General features: G+C 44.7%; 1 protein-coding gene across 1 annotated transcript in view; it reads left to right on the forward strand.

Moving 5' to 3' along the window:
- Positions 1–6,694: 6,694 nt before the first annotated feature.
- ROR1 (receptor tyrosine kinase like orphan receptor 1) overlaps positions 6,695–19,992 on the forward strand; it is a gene marked incomplete at both ends in the record, with an annotated part of 413,713 nt that continues 400,415 nt past the window's right edge. Inside the window, one exon of the mRNA XM_079698342.1 lies at positions 6,695–6,785. Coding sequence (XP_079554468.1) covers positions 6,695–6,785 — 91 coding nt within the window. The remainder of the gene's footprint in view (positions 6,786–19,992) is intronic.

Below are 19,992 nucleotides of genomic sequence, written 5' to 3' on the forward strand. Positions count from 1 at the left end.
TCAACCACTGAGCCACCAGGGAAGCCAGGGCTGTTTGTTTTTTAAAATATTCTTTTATATTATGGTTATCATAAGATATTGAATATAGTTTTCTGTGCTATACAGTAGGACCTTGTGGTTAGTCGTTATCTATTAAATTCCACTATGAAATATGACCTCTCTTTCATAATCACTGCCCCCCCATCTCTATACTTCCCATCCTCCCACTCTCTCATAATTGATTGTAATTTTGGTTAGATTCAGTGTTTGTGGAATTATGTCTGTGTAATCTCTAGCTACAGCTAAACCATTAACATACTATGTTTATTTTTTCTTCTTTGTACAACTTTTTTTGTATTTCATGGAGTTAATCCTTGTTTGTATTTGTTTGTTTGGTTTTCTATATGCTTCTCATCAATTCATCCCAAAACTTTTCCTCAAAAGCAAAAGTTTTTCTTAGACCTAAATCCACCTGAGATTCTATCAGATGGTGATTTTTCTCCTAGAGTCTTCAGACCTGTTCCAATCTTGGCTAATTCTCCCTGTTCAATTATTCAGTTTCACTTCTGGAAGATGCTTTCATTAACATCCTGAAAATTCCTCTCCCCTTTTTCCTAGATTCCAAGTGTCCATTTTTTTCTTTTTTTTTTTTTTTTTTTTGGTTTACTTTCTGAATAGCTGCCATATATTCTCTGATAGTGTCCTTGGAGAGGGTATGTGGTAGGCTGAGTAATGGCTTCCCAAAGACCCCATATCCTAATCCTCAGAACCTGTGAATTCATTTCTTTACATAGCAAAAGAGACTTTGCAGATGTGATTAATTTAAGAATTTTGTGATGAGGAGATTATCCTGGATTATCCAAGTGGGTCCTGTGTAATCACAAAGGTCCTTATAAGAGAGAAGATATGAAGATGAAGTGGAGAGAGATTTGAAGATGCTACACTGCTGGCTTTGAAGATGGAGGAAGGGGCCATGAGCCAAGGATTGCAGCTCTAGAAGCTGGAAAAACCATATTCTCCCCTAGAGCCTCCAGAGGGAACCAGCCCTGTTGATACCTTGACTTTAGCCCTGTAAAACTGATTTGGGACTTCGGGCCTACCAAACTAAGAGAATAGATTGGTATTGTTTTAAATCACCAAGTTTGTGGTAATTTGTTACAGAGACCATAAGAAACTAACACAGGGTACATGGAAGACACTTCTGAGGATTTGCATGTCAGCAGATGTTCTTCTCTCACTTCAAACGATAGTTTAGCTGAGTATAGAATTCTAAGTAACAAATAATTTTCCTTCAGAATTTTGAAAGAATTTCTCCAAGGCTTTTCTTTTTATTTCAGACATAATAATTATTTTTAATTTCCAGGACTATTGTTCACTACATCTTCCTCCCCCTCCTCATCCCCTGCAAACTGTTCTTATTCTATAAGAACAATCTCTTCACTTATCCTTCTTGAAAGTGTGAATGATAGAATGTGTGTGTGTGTGTGTGTGTGTGTGTGTGTGTGTATAAGTTTTCTTCTATCTAAATAGTCTATTTCTTCCAAGGTATTTTTTCTTATTTATTTTTCTCTCTTATGTTTAGAACCTTTCTCCAAATGGTATTCTTTGGCTGTCAGCATGTATTATTTACTTTGAAAGTTTATTGAGGTGTAACTGACATACATACTTTAAATTGAAAATATTTAAAGTGTACACTTTAAAACATTTTTAATTTATTAAATTGTAATTGATTTACAATATTGTGTTAGTTTTAGGTGTACCACATCAGATTCTTTTCCATTATTGGTTATTACAAGATGCTGAATATAGTTCCATGTGCTATACAGTAAATCCTAGTTGTTTATCTGTTTTATATATAGTGGTGTATATTTATTAATCTCATACTCCTAATTTATTCCTCCCTCATTCCCTCTTTTGTAACCATAAGTTTGTTTTCTATGCTGTGAGTCTGTTTCTATTTGGTAAATAAGTTGATTTGCATTATTCTTTAGATTCCACATATAAGTGATATCATATAATATTTATCTTTCTCTGACTTACTTCACTTAGTATAATAATCTGTAGGTCCATCCATGTTGCTGCAAATGGCAATATTTCATTCTTTTTTATGGCTGTGTAATATTCCATAGCACATGTATGCCATATCTTCTTTATCCATTCATCTGTTGATGGACACTTAGGTTGCTTCCATGTCTTGCCTATTGTAAATAGCGCTGCTAGGAACAATGGGGTGCATATATCTTTCTGAATTAGAGTTTTTGTATATTCCCAGGAGTGAGATTGCTGGATCATATGGTAACTCTATTTTTAGTTTTTTAAGGAACCTCCAGATTGTTTTCCATAGTGGCTGCACCAATTTACATTCCCACCAACAGTATAGAAGGGTTCTCATTTCTCCATACCCTCTCCAACATTTGATTATTTATAGACTTTTTAAAAAGTTTTTATTTATTTTTGGCTGTATTGGGTCTTCATTGCTGCACGTGGGCTTTCTCTAGTTGCAGTGAGTGGGCTTTCTCTAGTTGCAGCGAGAGGGGGCTACTCTTCGTTGCGGTGCGTGGGCTTCTCATTGCGGTGGCTTCTCTTGTTGCGGAGCACGGGCTCTGGGAGTGCGGGCTCAGTAGTTGTGGCTCGTGGGCTCTAGAGCACAGTCTCAGTAGTTGTGGCACATGGGCTCAGTAGTTGTGGCTCGTGGGCTCTAGAGCACAGGCTCAGTAGTTGTGGCACATGGGCTCAGTAGTTGTGGCTCGTGGGCTCTAGAGCACAGGCTCAGTAGTTGTAGCTTGTGGGCTCTAGAGCGCAGCCTCAGTAGTTGTGGTGCATGGGCTTAGTTGCTCTGCGGCACGTGGGATCTTCCCGGACCAGGGCTAGAACCCACGTCCCCTGTATTGGCAGGCGGATTCTTAACCACTGTACCATGAGGGAAGCCTCTATAGACTTTTTGATGATGGCCATTCTTACTGGTGTGTGGTGATATCTCATTCTCGTTTTGATTTGCATTTCTCTTGTAATTAGCGATGTTGGAGCATATTTTCATGTACCTGTTGGCCATCTGTATGTCTTCCTTGGAGAAATGTCTATTTAGGTCTTCTGCCCACTTTTTGATTGTGTTGTTTGGCTTTTTGATATTGAGTTGCATGAATTGTTAAAGTGTACAATTTGATGAGCATGTCAGTTATCAACTTATTGTTCTCAGTTCTGAGTGCACCCTTCAATATATGCTATATACTAAATAATAGAATTTCTTTAAGTGTTTGCCGTTTAAAGTGAGCTTTTTCCATAGCCAGGTCTGGAGGGACATTGCAGGAGGAAGAGGCTTCTTGCAGTTCCCAGCGTGGGCCCAGAACTCTGTCTCTCTGCCACCTTCTAGCCTTGGCCTGGTGATAATCTTTCTCATAGTCTTCTCAGCATGGAAACCAAAGCCCCAGTGTGGCTTGTATGCAGTCACCTGTGGCTAAGATGGTCTTATAGCTTTTCACACATCCCATCACTTGGGTATAATGTAGAGAGATTTGACTTAGGCTTGACTCCTACCTTTTTGCCTTAATTTTATGGCTTTGGGCAAGTTTGTTTCCTTTTTTTTTTTTTTTTTGAGAGTGATAAAAACATTTATTAAGCAGAAGCTCAGTATCAGGCCCTGTGCTAAGCACGTCACATTTTTTATTTAATTAAAATTTCCCATTCTGTGAAGTATATATTTGTATTTTCTTTTAACTAATGAAAGAGGTTAAGCAACTTTGGGGCAAGTTTCTTAACCTCATTTTAGATTAATTTCTTCGTCTGTGTAAAATAAAGATGACACAGACCTCATGGGAATTTTGATGACCTAAGTAAGCTCATGTATGTAAATAATAATAATAATAATAATAGTGTTATTATATCTATAACATTTTTAAAGTGCCTACTCTGTTCCACATTCTCATAAAAGCACTTTATGTGAGTTAACTCATTTAACATTCATCGCAGTATGGAATAGGTACTATTATTATCATCACCACTTTGAAGACGAGAACCTGAAGCACAGAGGGACTATGATATTTGTCCATGGTCACTCAGCAGAGACAAGAAAAGCTGGAGCATGCACCCAGGCAGCCTGTACTCATCAGCACTGGCATTTACTGAACTTGCATAAATATTTCCTTTGTCTTTTTTTTAAACAGGAAGAGCCTTTTTCTAGCCTATCCTTTGGGAACTAGTATGTTACAGCTAAACTTCCAGGGATCTGGGATGACTGAGGGAGTGCTTACCTGGGTCTGGACTGGTTGATGCAGGTTCCACTTTTGGCTCTGGCCAGCTGTGGGACGTTGGGCCAGGAAGTTTCACCTCTCTGACTCCCATGTTTCTCATCTATAAAATGTTAAGGGGGGTAATTTCCAGGGCCCTTTCCAGCTGTCACATTCCTCACGTCTATGATTCTGTGATTAAGTTCCTGGAAGGTTTAAGTACTGATAAAAGTGCCATTAAGTTCTGTATACTCAGCACTGGCAGCCGTCTGTTACCTAAGATACCTGGGCCAAGCCGTTATGGGGTGGGGTTTGGGGGCAGGGTGGGTAGAACAGAAAAGACTCCTTGTCTGGCAACTAACTGTTGTTCTGTAGACGACGGAAGACTGTTCAGCAATGTGCAGTGTCCTGAGATTCCTCTGATTTCTGGACCATGGTGTATTGAGGCTGACCATCAAAGACAGTTTTCTAACAAGAGAACCTTGTGCAGTAAGTTCCTCAGGCAAGTGACAGGAGATAATTGAGACAGGATTGAATGGGTCTCAGGCAGAGAAACTTGAGGACAGACTTATTTGGGCGATAAACTGGTTGACCCAAGGCCTCTCTGTCCATCATTCCTTGACCTCAGGTCAGAGTGATAGAAAGGGGAAAAGCTATCAAGGCAGCTGGGGACACTCCTGCTCTGAAGTCCTGAGAAGAATAAGTGACTGTTTGTCCCACATGGGTTAGTCATTCACCTGCCTGAAGGCAGAGGGCCGCGAGCCTAGAGTCTAGGACCTGCTGGGACGAATCTGGGCTACAAAGTCCTTGCCTTCAATGAGGTGACTGCTCATTATAAAATCCTAAAGCTAGGTTCTTAGAGGCTATTGCTGCAGCAATAATAACCACTGCCACTCATCGAGTGCTTGTTATATGCTAGGCTCTGGCCAAGAACTTTGAGGCCCATCATGGCAAAGAGACTGAGTCTTGGCTCGGCCATCCATTGTCTGTGTGACTGTGGGCAAGTCACTTACTCTTTTTTGCATTTCAGTCTCTCAAACTGTATTATGAGGATAATCTATGTAAAAGTGCAAAGAGATGTAAAAATTTGTAATGACTTTTTTTTTTTTAAACTGTCAATGGAAGATTCAGGAGCTAAATGTACACAAAGCACTAGGCAAACAGGAGGTATTCAATAAATGATTATCTATACTGTGGGCTTCTTGGTGTTCCTCTAGGCCAAGACTGACTGGTGTCTCTTTTTGCTCTTGCATCCTCATAGCCTAAAGCAGGGCCTGGAACCCAGCAGGTGCTCACCATTCCATATGATCAAAGGCCCTCTCCACAAGGTCATGAGTATTTATGTATCACAAAATTCATAATGCTTAACCAGGAGAAATGGACAAAAACATAATGTTAGTAGGAGACTTTAATGACCCCTTTGGCCGAGCAACCGGACAAAAAAATATGCAAAGACACAGAAGGCCTAAGAAACATAATATAAAGGTCAAATTGAGATAGTCACCTATCTCCACATTCTGAAGACAGAAAAACACCTTTCAAGAGACCAAGGGGACATTGACAAAAACTGACCACAGAGAAATCCTCAATACATCTTCATAAGGAAACAGTGCAGATGACATTGATTTCGATGCAGTGAAACTAGAAATTGAAGACAAAATGGGAAAACATAAACCACTTGGGTCAAAGAGAAACTCAGAAGGGAAATTGCATGATATCACTAAACGTTCTATTACCCGGGGCCACACAGCTAACAGTGGTAGAGCTGAGGCCGTTAGAATCTGGGTCTCCTAAGTCATTCAGCCACGAACCGGTTTGCGAAGCCCGACAAGTGTCCCTGAGCCTCGGTTTCCCTTTCTGTCAAATGGCCCCAAGGGCACGCTGGGCTCAAGTCCCACTGCAGGTTTGAGCTGTCGTGGGGCAGAGGAGGCGCGGGAGCAACGACTTCTGGGACGTCTGGGAGGGTGCGGGTGTTGAGAGGCAGCAGCAGAGGGCGCTGGGTCGCCGGCCTGGGCTCGCCTCTGCCATTGGTCGGGGCCCGGGCGCTGGGCTGGAGAGTTGGTGGAAAGTGACAAGTTGAGGGAGGCTGAGAGCAAGAGAGCGAGCGCGCAGAGCAGGAGGAGACGCCGCGGCCGCCACGGAGGGAGCCCCGGGACGGCAGCCACCGGGCGCAGGGCGCGCTCTTCTCAGAGCCCGAGCCGGCGAGACTCGCAGTCCGCGAGTGCGACCCCGACAGCCCGGGACTGAACTGACCGTCCGGGACGCGGCGAGGCTGCAGCCAGAGGGCTGGGGAGGGACCGAGTTTACGGGGTCCTGAGCGGCCGGGCGGAGGCGAAGGAGCAGGTTAGAGGGAACAAAGAACTTCTCAGACGCCCCCGGCATCCTGTGGGGAGAGCGGCCGGGACGAGGTGGCCGGGACCCCGGGCAGAGCCCGTGGATGTTCTGCGTGCGGCCTGGGAGCCGCCGCCGCCGCCGCCGCCGCGAGAGGAGGAATGCACCGGCCGCGCCGCCGCGGGGCGCGCCCGCCGCTCCTGGCGCTTCTGGCCGCGCTGCTGCTGGCGGCGCGTGGGGCCGCTGCCCAAGGTAAGAGGAGCATCAGCCGGCTCGCGGGCCCGCCCGGCCCCGGCCACCCTCCCGCCGGCCCGCCCTGCGCTGGGCAGACAGGAAGCGTCGCGCCCGCCTCGGGGGGCGGCCGGCGCCCCGTCGGGGGTCTTGCCAGCGCGACTCCAGGCGCCGGGGAGGCAGGCGAGGGGATTCACCCGGGAGCCCCGCTGTGGCCGGGGGTGCGCCCGGGGACTTCTTCCTCGGCGCCCAGCCGCAGTTGTCGGCGCTGACAGGAAGCGTGGAGGGGTTGGGGGTCGTGGGGCGATGGGATGCTTTTCGTCCCCCGCATCTCACGCCGGACCCCTAACGCACTCCAACCGGTGTTCAGGCAAGTCCATCCTGCTCCCAAATCGCAGACGCCTTGGAGAGCGTGGTCCAGAAGGGAGTTTGTATTTTCAGGGGTGCCTGCGAGAGCCCAGGCTGTCCGCAGACCGACCCAAACAAAAGCCCTGTCCTCCTGGGGCTCGGGCGGCCTCGCATCTCCACCATCCCCGGCTCGCCGGCCTTCTGGAGGGTCACGATGGAGGCCACAACGTGTGCGCTGCCGCCGCCGCCACTTTGTGCAAAATGTGCTGTCAGAGGAGGCCTGCTGCTCCAGAGTGCGTGTGTGTGTGTGTGTTACAAACAAGGGGGGAAAAGACAGCTAATGCATACTTGATTTTGGTAATCTCCAAAGACAATCGCAACAGTTAGAGAAAAACTTCACCGAAAGCCAGAGCGTCTTAGCTCGCTGCGGGAAGCTGGGATCCTTGCTGCGTCTAAGCCGGTATACAATGAGAGGGAAGAGCCCGGCTGCGCCTGTGGAGACAGCCGATTCATTCTTTGGAGGTTGGAGGGGGAAAGTTGATTAAAGTCTCCAGGGCCTTGGGCCTCACTTTTAACATGCATCCCTTGAGGGGGTGCTGCAGCCCCTGGATTCTTCCCTCCCCCACTCGCAGCCCCAACCCATGCTCTTTTATCATGCATCTTTCATTTTTAAGTTAACGCTGTGCTTTAGGAAAAAAAGACTCTGGGCTATTTAGCAGTTGAGGGGAAAAAATCTATTCGCTACATGGTCTATGACTGCAGAATTAGTTTAGACTAAAATCTAGCTAATATTTTTCGTAGTAGAAAACACCCTCTGGAAGGAAGTTGTGGGTGAATTTTGATTTCTTAGAGATGACTTTGGGGAGGTGGGAACCACATTTTCCGAGGATGATTCTGAAATTGATCCTGTAGTGTGGTTGGGCTAATCTGGAGGCTCCTCGGGGTAAATACAGCTCCTAATTGTAATTAAGATGTACATCAGCAGGGAGTGCACCTTCTTGATGAAAAATCCTAATGAAATGTAAACAGCTTGGTCACATGGATGTTTGCTTCGTTGATGCCAAACATCTGGTTCCATGCCACACACCTGGGTGAAAAGTAAAGAAGGGGCCATGCTGCCTAAAACATTGTAAACATCCTTCTGATGTCAGGTTGCCCGGTGAATTGAGGTGGAGATAACCAGGGTGATTCTAGCTAAGGCAAGGAAGGCTCCTAACGTGGGGCCTTGATTACTTCGGTTATATCCTCTGTTCACTCTACTTCTACATAAGCTTTCAACGGTGGTTGCTTTTAGATCATGGGGGAGGGAGGGTACAGTGCACCTTTCCTTGGTTATCTGCCTTTAAATAAATGTACAGGCAATGATTTTGCTGAATGTAAGACAATTTTGTTATCAGCAGTCACCCAAATTGTGTCTTGTTTAATTGTCTACAGGCTTAAAAAAACTTAAAAAAAATTCCTCACAAATTTATTGTTTCTTTGTCTAAAAAGTATAAAAGCTGCCAGCTTTGGCCACTTCTTAGGTCGCATTTCTGTGGGACCTCCATGCGTATGAATTAAAATTGTTTCTTTTTCTCCCATGAAAATTTTTTTTTAAAGAAAGAGTATTGCCTATTCTGAGCTCTTCAATATTGAGCTAAAATCAGTTATTACTGTCTTATTTATTGTCTAATAAATCCCTTTCCATTTCTGTGAATGCTTGATATTTTCTCTGGGGAGAAGTCTTCTAGTGGAACTCAGATTTACCTTCTTGTCTGATCCAAGATTCTTAAGGTAACTCAGCCAGAGGCTCAGGAAATCAGCCTAAGGGGAGATATGTTTCATTTATTTATTTATTTTAAAAGTGCTCAGCATTTCTCCCATCATTTCTCTATTTTGTTAGCCAGGAGGAGCAAACCTTTACATTTGCTTTTTCTGGTCTGTTCATTGTTTTCTCCCCATCTTCCTCTTACCAACCCGGAGCTAAACCTCTCTAAGAAGCTGAAGCCGTGATAACTGTACCCAGAGCTCAGGGCCTTTAGAACCCACCTAGGCCTCTCAGAATCCTGAAGATTCTGTGGTTTGGCTGCTTGGAGTCAGAGGGGAGTGGCCTGCTACTGTTTGCTGTCATTTTGTAAACTTTCCAATGATGTTTTAATAGGTGCCTGTCCTGTCGGCTTCTAGAATCAGAATCTCTTGAGGGCAACAGGACTGTTAGCTTTCCTGGTGAAACACTGGAGACCAAGTCATCCAGCTGCATCTTTATTAGAGACACCTGAAAATCCTGCCTGGGGGAGCCACACAGAGAGGCCTAATTGACAAGGGGTGTGGTCCAACTGCCTCTGGCAGTGTGTTGGGAATATTTAATTTTTAATATTGATTCAGTATACCTGATGGCTGTATTGCTATTCAGATACCTGGGATTATCTTTCTGGTATTTAGTTAGGAGTCCTTTTACAAACTTAACTTTGGTCTGTATTTTCCTCTCTCCATCTCCTGCATGGTGAGCATAGGCCTCAAATGAGACTTGAAAGTTTCTAAATGGTGTGTTACTTGCATTCATTAGTGTTCAATTTGGCTGTGGTTTGGTGGTACCACATACCCCATTTCAAATATTTTTGAAAATTTTACCCAGCATCCTATGGAGAAAGGAATGCTCTGTAGACTATATATGTATATAAAATGTACATATATATCTATATAAATGGCATATGTTTATACACATATATAGTAAGTGGGCCATAGATTTTTGTTGAATGAATGGAGAATAACTTTTTTGGTTGTATGTAAAATTGTTGTGTTATTTGCTTTTCCTAGTTAAAAACTCAACATGGCGTATTTTCAAGGATTTTTTCCTTGTCTCATCTTCTAGTATGAAGGGAGTATAGTAGAACTGAACAGTAGAGCTTAATGGTTATGAGCACAGGTGTTGGAGTTAACAGACATGGGTTTGAATCTTTTCTCTGCCACATACTGGGTATGGTGATTAGTTTTTCTCAGCCTTACCTGAGTGTTATGAGATCTCAATGAAACCATGTATGGCAAGTACTGGAGAAGAGCACGCAGCCTAGAGGGTCTTAACTTGGGGTACTTGAAATTAAGGCTAGGAAACCCCCCAGAAATAATACACAAAATTTAATGTGCATTTTTGTGTTTGTATGTTTCTAGCTATAATCTGATTTTTTTAAGGAAACTGCAATCCCCCCAAAATAGGAACCATTGATTTGGAGTGTTTGTTGCTTGGGGCAGTGAGTTGCCTTCCTGGGTAGGTTGCAAAAGGTTGAGGGTTGGTTGCGGGGGGTCCTGGGCCTTAGCCCAGATCTGCACAATCCATGGGGCCTCTATCTCTCCTCACTTTCTGCTTTCTCTCCCACCAGGCCGCTGTTATTGGGCCTGAGAGAAGCTGAAGAATGGTGTCAAATCCTTTGACCTCTACCAGGAATGTATTTCCGTGAACCCAAGCATTCTGAGATGCTGGTGTTTGCACAATTTATTAAACAGACACTTGCATAATCCTTACAATAGGCCAGTCACCGTTCTAAGCATTTTGCAAGTATTAACTCACTGAATCCTCACAACAACCCTATGAGGGCGGTGGCATAATTAGCTCATTTTGATTTAGGCACAGAGAGGTTAAATGACTTTCTCAAGGTCACATGGCTAGGAAGTGGCGTTGCTGGCCTTACAGAGGCTAAGAGTTCATGCTCTTATCTAACTGCTGCCCTAGACAGTCTCTCCTGGTTTAAGTCTTAAAATTTACACTATTTTTATGTTATGTAGGAGCCAAAGGTGCCTTTTCCCCAGGTTTTCTAGGAGCAGCAAAGGGATGTTCTCTTAGCCATATCTAGGGGTTATAATAAATGATTGGAGATAGTCAATTTCAGTTGTCCTTCCCGTGCTGGAGTTGCCTGAGCAAGACCTGCTGTAACTCAGAGATAGACCGGAATGGCCTCTATAGTCTGCACTTGTGATCAGGAGGAATTATATTGTTGTAATGAACTGCACCTTGGATGCGGTTTGAGGAGTGTGTCTGGCAATTCCTTCCAACCAGCGATGAGATGTATTTTGATGAAGTGCCTCTGTATTTGCATCTTGGTGTACAACTTGGGGTGTAGGCTGAAAAGGGGTGATTTATTAGAGTGTTCTCTAGTGGGAGAGCTGGCTTGCCAACTCCAAGTTCCTGATGTGGATCAGACCCTCGCAAATCCAGCCCCATCTGGGAAACACTCAAGTCTCCGAGGACTCTTTCTCAAACAGAAAAGCCTCAGCTTGGCCTTACCTAATCCCCAAGGTGCGTCAGGAGAGTCTGTTCTGTAGACAGACAGAAAGGAATAGTCTTCTATGATTCTGAGAAAGTTCTCTGGAGTTGAAGGGGGGGATGATGGGGTGGAGGCTTTGGGTTGGGGGAACTCTTCGAGATCCTTAACTAAATGCAGCTGCTTGTTACACGGAGCCTGACTTGCATGCCAGGAATATCTAAAAAGCTAACGAATACAAAATAAAAATAAACAGCAGTAAAAAGGCTCTCTCTTTGTTGCAGTAAGCTCGGTTGGGGTTTTCAGTTTGTTTAGGAATGGGATAATTGTGGCATCCACTTTATTTTGGTAAGGCAGTGAAACGTGGATTGATGTTATGTCATTGGGATGCTACCACCACCTGAACTTTTTCCTTCACACCTCCCCCCTCAGAACGCCCAGGCATGAACAGCCACAGGGCCTGAGTCTCAAACTGTTGCCTCTGAGTGAATTACATTGAAAGAGGGTAGATAATTTAATGGGATAATGTTGGCAGGGCCAGCAAATTTCACACCCCATCTCTCACTAATAGAAAGGCAGTAGAAGGCTACAATATCCTCAGATGAAAAGGTTGTATAAAAAGGTTCTGCTTAACAGTCACTGTCTGTCCATAAATAAGGTTCTGTAGAGTTTTGATCCAAAAGCTGTTATTAAATACTGATAAGCCAACCCTCATAATGTTTGGCCTGCTTACATTTCCTTTTTTTTTTTTTTCTTCTCTCATAGAACCATAGATTTTTTTTTAAGAGGGGGAAGGGACCTAAAGATCAACCAGTCCAAACTGTTTATTTTCTCAAGTATTTCTGTACAGAAAGGACCTTCTTTTATAGCCGTTTAAAGAGGCGGTATGGAGTAACAGAAATGGAATGGGATTTGAACCTGATAGACTAGAGTTTGAATTGGGGCTTTGCTGCTTGCTGGCTGTGTGACCTTAGGCAAAGTTCTTTGACCTTCAGAGCCTCAGTTTCCTTCTCTGCAAAATGGGGATAACAGTAATATCTGACTCACAGGGTTTTTGTGAGAATTAGAGGAGATAATTGACATAAAGCACCTAACACAGCACCACAGACCTAGTAGCTGCTATCATCAGCAGGGTTTGCTGGAGAAATCAGAACAAGTGGTTCCAAAACAATGAGTATTGTGCTGTGAGATACAAATCAAGACTCAGAGAGCAGCAATTTTTTTCAAGATGGTAGGACTCTTCAGTGTTCTTTTTTACAGGGAGCATATAGATACTCTAGATGTGAGCAGGCCCAGGCTAGTGCTGGGGACCTGGACTGGAGAAGATTCCACAGGGCAGTTTTGCAAAGCCTTAAAACAAAGGCTTTTTTCAGAACAGTGAGCTCTTTGGGGAAGAGCAACCCCTCCCTGGTGCTTGGTGTAATTCCAGAATCCTGCAATGGGGAATGTTACATTTCAGGGACCTCCACTTGTAATCTGACCGTTTTTAGCTCCAATATCCAAATAATCTTGCTGAGCACAACTTGAAAGAGAAGGATAATGGCCGGAGGAAAGAATCCTGAGGTGCTCTGTTAGCCATTTAAAATTTCTGAGTACAAAAAAAAAAAAAGTTCACGTTACCCAAAGAGAGAAGAGTAAAGAAGTGTGTGGGAAGGGGGAGGGGAGATAAAAATGAACCCGGTCTAAAGACCAAGACCGGGTTTGTGGTTTTATTTTTATTTTTCAACAGTAAAGCTTGTCATTTAATGCATTTCAACTTACATTTGATTTATATTTATTATATGCAAGATATGGTGTTAGTGCCCAGGAGTAAAACGTGATCACTGCCCTCAAGGAGAGATGGACGAGGGACATTCTTACTTTTTAAAGAACCTACTATGTGCCAGGCATAGTTCTTTATAGGTATTAGGTTTATATGTCCCAGCATCCCCTTGAGGTTGGACTTCTGACCCCATTTGTCAGATAAGGAAATCGAGGCTCAAGTATTGAGGTAAGCGTCTTAGCCAACCTCACAAAACTATTAAGTTGGGTTTGGCATTTGAACCTAGGTATTTGGACTCTCAAGTGTATGCTATTTCCACTGTCCTTGACGTGTAATTGGAGAGGCAAGATGAACAGATATGTACCTCCACATGCCAACTGGCTCTCCCATAAGTGAATTATAGGAAAGGGTCGTGAAAAAAGGACTTTGGGAACACAGGGGTAGAAGACATTAATTCTCACTCAGGGAATTGGAGGGTCAGAGGGAGAAATCCATGCCCTTCAGCGGCTTATTGTGAGGATGCAATGAGATAATGCATGGAAGATGCTCAGCATCCTGAGTGCTCAGCTGTAGTTCTGTAGCCAGAGAGAGGCCTGGTCAGGATTTATCTGCCTCGAAAGCCTGTGTGCTCTTAATTGTTCTGATGTGCTCCTTTTCAACAGGTGTGTGGTTTGTAGGAATAGTAAGTGGCTATGCAGCCCCCAAATAAAAGGGAACACAGTTTCTCTGGTATCTTCCCCACCTGCCCTAATCTAGATTTTTGGATTCAGCTCTGCTTTGGGCAGGGTGGGGAGGGTGGATCTGCACAGGCGTGAGTTTGGAGAGAATCATGAAGCCTAATCATAAACCATAACACTTCTGGAACTCTAGCCAGGACCTGCCATGTTCCCCATTCATTCTCTGATCATACATTTTTCTGTGCACTTATTCTGAGCCAAATATTTTCCTAGTCACTAGAGACATAAAGGTGAATAAGGCTAGGTCCTTCCCTTGGAGGGTTTTTCAAATGGCAGGCCTGTGGCAGAGATTGCTAGCTGATCATCAGATCTGTTTCATCTCTTCCTGGGCACATGGCTAGACTACATTTCCCAGGTCCCTTGCAGTTAAACTGAGGCCATGTGACTAAATATTAGCCAATGGAATGAGGTTGAAAGCAATGAGTGTCACCTGTACACCTGATCCATAAAAAACTTCCCAGGCAGGATTGCTATGATCCTGTATGTGGGAACTCTAGAAGTCACATGTTGAAGACACCACAAAATGGAAACAGCTTGGAACCCACCCTTAATGACTGCCCGGTGGAAGCCACCTGCCAGTGCCCACTTGTTTAGGTTTTATGTGAGTAAGAAATAAACTTCTATTGTAGTGAAGGCTGAGATTTCAGGGCTTATCAGTTACAGCTACTAATGTTATCTTAACATTATTTATATAACTAACATTTTATATCTGTCTATCTATCTATCTATCTATCATATAGTTGTAAACCATAGTGCACCATGAGATGAATTTTGTGGGTCTGAATCACTATTTTTAGATAGAATAGAATAGGAAATATCAGAGTGCATTACATTAATCTGGTGAGTATTTTGGGAAACTTTAGCTTCAGTTTGGTATGTGCTGATTTGGGTTATTATTGAGCTCTCATGATCAGAAGTTTGAAAGTCACTGTTTTACTGAAGGCATACAAGTCAACAGCTCTGTACAGCAAAGTGTGGTAGTTATGATAATAGTGGTAAAGTCCCAGTGCTATAGAGACTCAGTTAACAAGTGCCTAGGAAGCAGAAATGGCAAAAGGGGTTCATCTTTCCAGTCAATTTGTATTGGCTGCCTGTGGTGCTGTGTTGAAAAGGATTCTGAGGTTTATTCCAGGGTCTCTGGGAGGGAATGCTGTGATCTGATAACAGCATCTGCCGTGGGCTTGGGAGGATGAGTAGAGGCTCAGACCTAGCTTGCATCTGACCACTTTGCAGGGAGTCTGGGCTCCTTCCAGTGAATTCAACCCCTTCCCCAATTATTTATGGCACACAAACGGTGTCTGTAGCGCTGTGCTCAGCACTGTGGGGGTTCTAGAAGTATGACTAGCCCTTGTAGAGTTTACCTTTTAGGGGCAATAAAATAGACACTTGTGAAATAACTTTGCAGCCAGAGAGTGCACAGTTGGCAATTACAGATGCAGAATGCCTAGAAGCGAGCAGTCTTTCCGGAGGAAGTGGGATATGATACAAGCCGGAAAAGATGGGAAGGATTGAGATGGAGAGAGGAGAGGAGCTGGACATTCTGGCCCTGCCCTGGTCTCCAGGGACTTGCCCAGGCTTCTTCAACTGGGCCTTCACCCTGGGATGAAGCTGATCTTTGGGGATGGGAGAGTAATGAAGAGGAAAGAGGGCTTTGAGTGGTGCCTTCATGTTTTTTTTGCGTATGAAAGGAGCAGGGGAAGGGAGGAAGAAGCAGGGTTTTACTGGAAGCCTGATAACTTATTTTTCTCTCCAAAAGAGTGTCCCAGAGAATTAAAAATCCAGTACATTTCAGGGCTGCTTGTCAAAGGTATCATGTATCTTATTCCCTCTGCTGCAGCAGTTTTGTTCTGTAGTGAAGGTTACTAAATCTCAGTCCACCTTTTGCCTGCGTGAAGAACATCATAATAGTTGAGTAATACACATCAAGAATCCTGTGTGCCAAGAAATATTTTAAGTTCTTTAACTATTTTAAGTTGAATTGTCTTCGGGGAAACCCTATGAGGTAGGCACTAATTATTAGCTCCACTTTCCAGATAAGAAAACTGAGGTACAGAGAAGGTAGGTAACTTGATCAGTATCAAACAGCAAGTTAAGTGGGAGAGCCAGGATTTGAACCTAGTTGTCCCGAGTCCGGGGCTTTGTCCTTGATCATTAGGCTATTTTACATCTCATTAAAAAAAAAAAATGCGGGCTTCCCTGGTGCCGCAGTGGTTGAGAGTCTGCCTGCCGATGAAGGGGACACGGGTTCGTGCCCTAGTCTGGGAAGATCCCACATGCCGCAGAGAGGCTGGGTCCGTGAGCCATGGCCGCTGAGCCTGCGCGTCTGGAGCCTGTGCTCCGCAACGGGGGAGGCCACAACAGTGAGAGGCCCGCATACCGCAAAAAAAAAATGCTACCTGATGATTCAGATTCTCTGTAAGATCCCAGTCAAATAGCTGAGTCAAAATAATTATAATTGAAGCCTCCATTTGTACAGGGCTTTGCAGCTTACAAAATTATTTCATGTATATTACCATTAACTTTTCAAATATTCCAGTGCAATAGAATTTCTTTCTTTCTCTCTCCCTTTTAAAATTAGGCCTGTGAGGTTGGCAGTTCACCTAAAGTCACTGCAGCTGGTGGAGCCTGTCTGAAACCCAGCCTCTTTTTTTTTTTTTTTTTTTTTTTTTTTGCCGTACGTGGGCCTCTCACTGTCGTGGCCTCTCCCGTTGTGGAGCACAGGCTCCGGACGCGCAGGCTCAGCGGCCATGGTTCACGGGCCTAGCCGCTCTGCAGCATGTGGGATCCTCCCGGACCGGGGCACGAACCCATAGTCCCCTGCATCGGCAGGCGGACTCTCAACCACTGCGCCACCAGGGAAGCCCGCCAAGCTTTTTTGACTTCAGGCCTTTAGTGCTTTCTGTTGTAAGCAACTGGGGAAATTCCCTGATGGTCCAGTGGTTAGGACTCTGTGCTTTCACTACCAACAGTGCGAGTTCGATCCCTGGGCAGGGAACCTGTAAGCTGCGTGGCCAAAAAAAAAATTAAGAAACTGGAATTTGTGACTCTACGTCTTGTCACTGCAGTTCTACCAGTAAATGAATTTGCCTGATTCTCCTCAAATCAGCTATGCTTTTTGGAAATAGTTGTGAGGCATTTGTGGGTGGAACCTGGAGCTAGGGTTCCTGTAATCTAAGAAAGTTCACTTGCAAATAGACTGAGAGAAGTTACTTAAAAACAAGGAGTTTCCTAAGTGGTTGGTGATTGCAACTTGCAGTGGAGCCAGTAATAGAAGGGCTTTGGCATCAGAAGGTCTTGCTGTGAAACTGGGCTCACCATTTCTGGCCAGGTCAGCAAATGACTTGACCTCCCTGAGACTCACTTTTCTCACCTGTAAAAGAGGAAGCATAACGGTGCCCACCTGCACAGGGTGGGGAGGACCATGGGAAGTGCATGTACAGTGCCTGGGTGGTGTTCAGTATGTGCTTGCAGCTACTCCTGTGAATTAAATGGAGAGCAGCAAGAGTGCACTGCCTCCTTTGAGATTTTCCCAGGACATGATGGAGCAACATTTCTAAACCTCAGAACCTTTCTTTTATAATATAATCATCCCTGGGGCAGACCTTCCTAGCACCTAGAACTTTTAGGTTATAATTATATTAATATTTCTCCAGGATGGGGACCTTTCTTAAGCTTTGTGAAGATTGAACATCCTAAGGTAAGAACAGATCCTGCTGCCTGAAATCCTAGATTTCCTGGAAGGCTCCTATCTGTTCTTCCAGGGAAATTGACACCATTTCCTGATGGGGTTAGGCATCCATCAAAGCAACGTATTTCACTTTTTCTCCACGAGAGAGATTATATCCTCACCTCTTGGATCTCACTCCGATCTGGTATGTCATAGTTTTTACATAATTTTCACATTTCCTGCAGAGGATTTGTTGTTTTTCTTTTCCCTACCTGAATGTTCAGTGTGATGAAAGTTAGTGCTTCTCCATATGGGCTCCCCTGAAAGGCGTGCCTTAAGAAAGTAGAGCTTAGTTCCGTGGTGGCTATTTACCTCCTTCCTTCAGAGAATTGCCGTGTGTCCTATAGGAACTTTCAGTCGCAAAATATTGCCTATTTGAGATTAGCTGTGTAGACTGCTGACAACAGGCAGTAACAATTTTTGACGATGTTCTTAATCTACTGGTGAGTTACCTTCTCTTTCTCTATGCTGCTCATAGCATTCTCTGCCCACTCACATCTGGTGTCCCTAAGCCAAGGAATCGAGTGCTTTGCTTGTGGCCAGGTAGTCTTCAGATGGTCAGAACCTGCAATGGGGGCCTCCCAGGGGCCACCTGGTAAAGGGCATCTCTCCTCCCCAGTGAGCAAGGGAGGATCTGAGCTGAGCATGCCCAGTTTGTTCTACCAGCTGTCGGCAAGTCACCATATCCGACTGTGCCTTGCAAGGAGTAGTTAAGTCAAGGGGCAGAGAGAGTCCAGCACTTCCAGCACTGATTGGTTTCCCTCCTCAAGATGAAAGTAATGCGCTGCTCCCCTACACTGGCTGCAACTTGATTTTTTCTTAAAGGAGTAATTGTCAGATTTTATGGATGTGTTGGGATTGAAACTATATATACGTTAGTCAAAACGTTTTATAAATAACCCTCCTACCTCTCCGCCTCAGGGCTCAGGTTTAGAAAGTTTCTTGACCAGTCCAGGATGCTGGTGAAGGTGGCTTCCCTCAGACTCACGGAATCAAATCAACAGGCCAGTGACTCTGTCTGCTGTGTGTTGGTGTAGAGGAGAGAAGAAAAGAAGGGACCCGGGAGGCACAGCTCCTTACCCGCTGAGTGACATGTCCTGTGTAAACTCCCAGGAAGTCACTGACGATTCCACTTGGTTAAATATTTGTTTAGCAACTAAAGTGGATGCAGGAGAAATATATGGCTAGATTCCCTTCTGTAGGAAGTTTACTGTTTTTGTCAGGGAGACAAGATTGATACCCCCATATGGCATGAGAATAACTCATTGAATCAAACTCACTGTTCTGGCCTTCGTTTAGGCCCCTTTCTCTATCATGCAGCCTCTAGAATCTGTGTACTTAGCACCCTCCCTCCCCCCTCCACACATCTGGCTCAAGCTCTTTCCTGTGCATCTCTCCTCCCTGAAATCTTTTTTTTTTTTTTTTTTTTTTTTGCGGTACACGGGCCTCTCACTGTTGTGGCCTCTCCCGTTGCGGAGCACAGGCTCCGGATGCACAGGCTCAGCGGTCATGGCTCATGGGCCCAGCCGCTCCGCGGCATGCGGGATCTTCCCGGACCGGGGCACGAACCCGTGTCCCCTGCATCGGCAGGCGGACTCTCAACCACTCTGCCACCAGGGAAGCCCCTCCCTGAAATCTTGTTCTTCAACCCCCAGTGCTCCCACATTCAGGAGTCCACCCTTCTGCCCTTTTTTCCCCGGTGCCCTCACATTCAGCCAACATTCCCACACAAGCCTCCTAAGTCACACTCATTTATGCTGATTTAGCCCAAACCTCAATGTTAGTGGTGTCATAATAATCACCATCATTTATTGAGCATCTACTACAGGCAACAGATCTAGCAAGGCATTCTGTATTTTGCGGTGGAATCCTATTATTTTGTCTTTCCAAAATTATTGCCCTGAATTAAACTTCTCTCCCCTTACTTCCTCCTTCTTCCCCTTTGTCAACTGGGAAAAGAAGCTGCTTTTGTCCACACTCCAGCCTTGTTATGGGGAGACTGCCAATCATAACCCCTGCCCACCAGCCTCACTATGATGGGCTAAACATAGTCCATCCCTGGGACTTAGGGGTAACCCCTTTAGGGTGGGGAAGCTGAGAGATGCCCTCAGCCATGTCTCTACCCCAGAACGAAGCTGGCGTGTAGGAGAGAATGACTTTGATATTCAGAGCAGGCGCTACTGAGAGGTGTGGCCGGGGTCCAATCTCTCTTCCGTCTCTCCCAGAATTTCTGCTCAGAGCCCACAGACTCTGCTATGGGTGAGGTTATTGTGTCCTGACCATGCACACATCATACCTTGCTAATCCTCACAAGAAAATGAAGAGGTATTTTTTTTTAACCTAAAAGAAAACAATTTGAATGCTTTTTTTCTCATGAGAAAATATATGTCCACTAAAAACAAAATCAGAAATGTAATGC

The sequence above is a fragment of the Hyperoodon ampullatus genome (genome assembly GCF_949752795.1).
Source record: "Hyperoodon ampullatus genome assembly, chromosome: 2".
In the NCBI taxonomy this organism is placed as follows: domain Eukaryota; kingdom Metazoa; phylum Chordata; class Mammalia; order Artiodactyla; family Ziphiidae; genus Hyperoodon; species Hyperoodon ampullatus.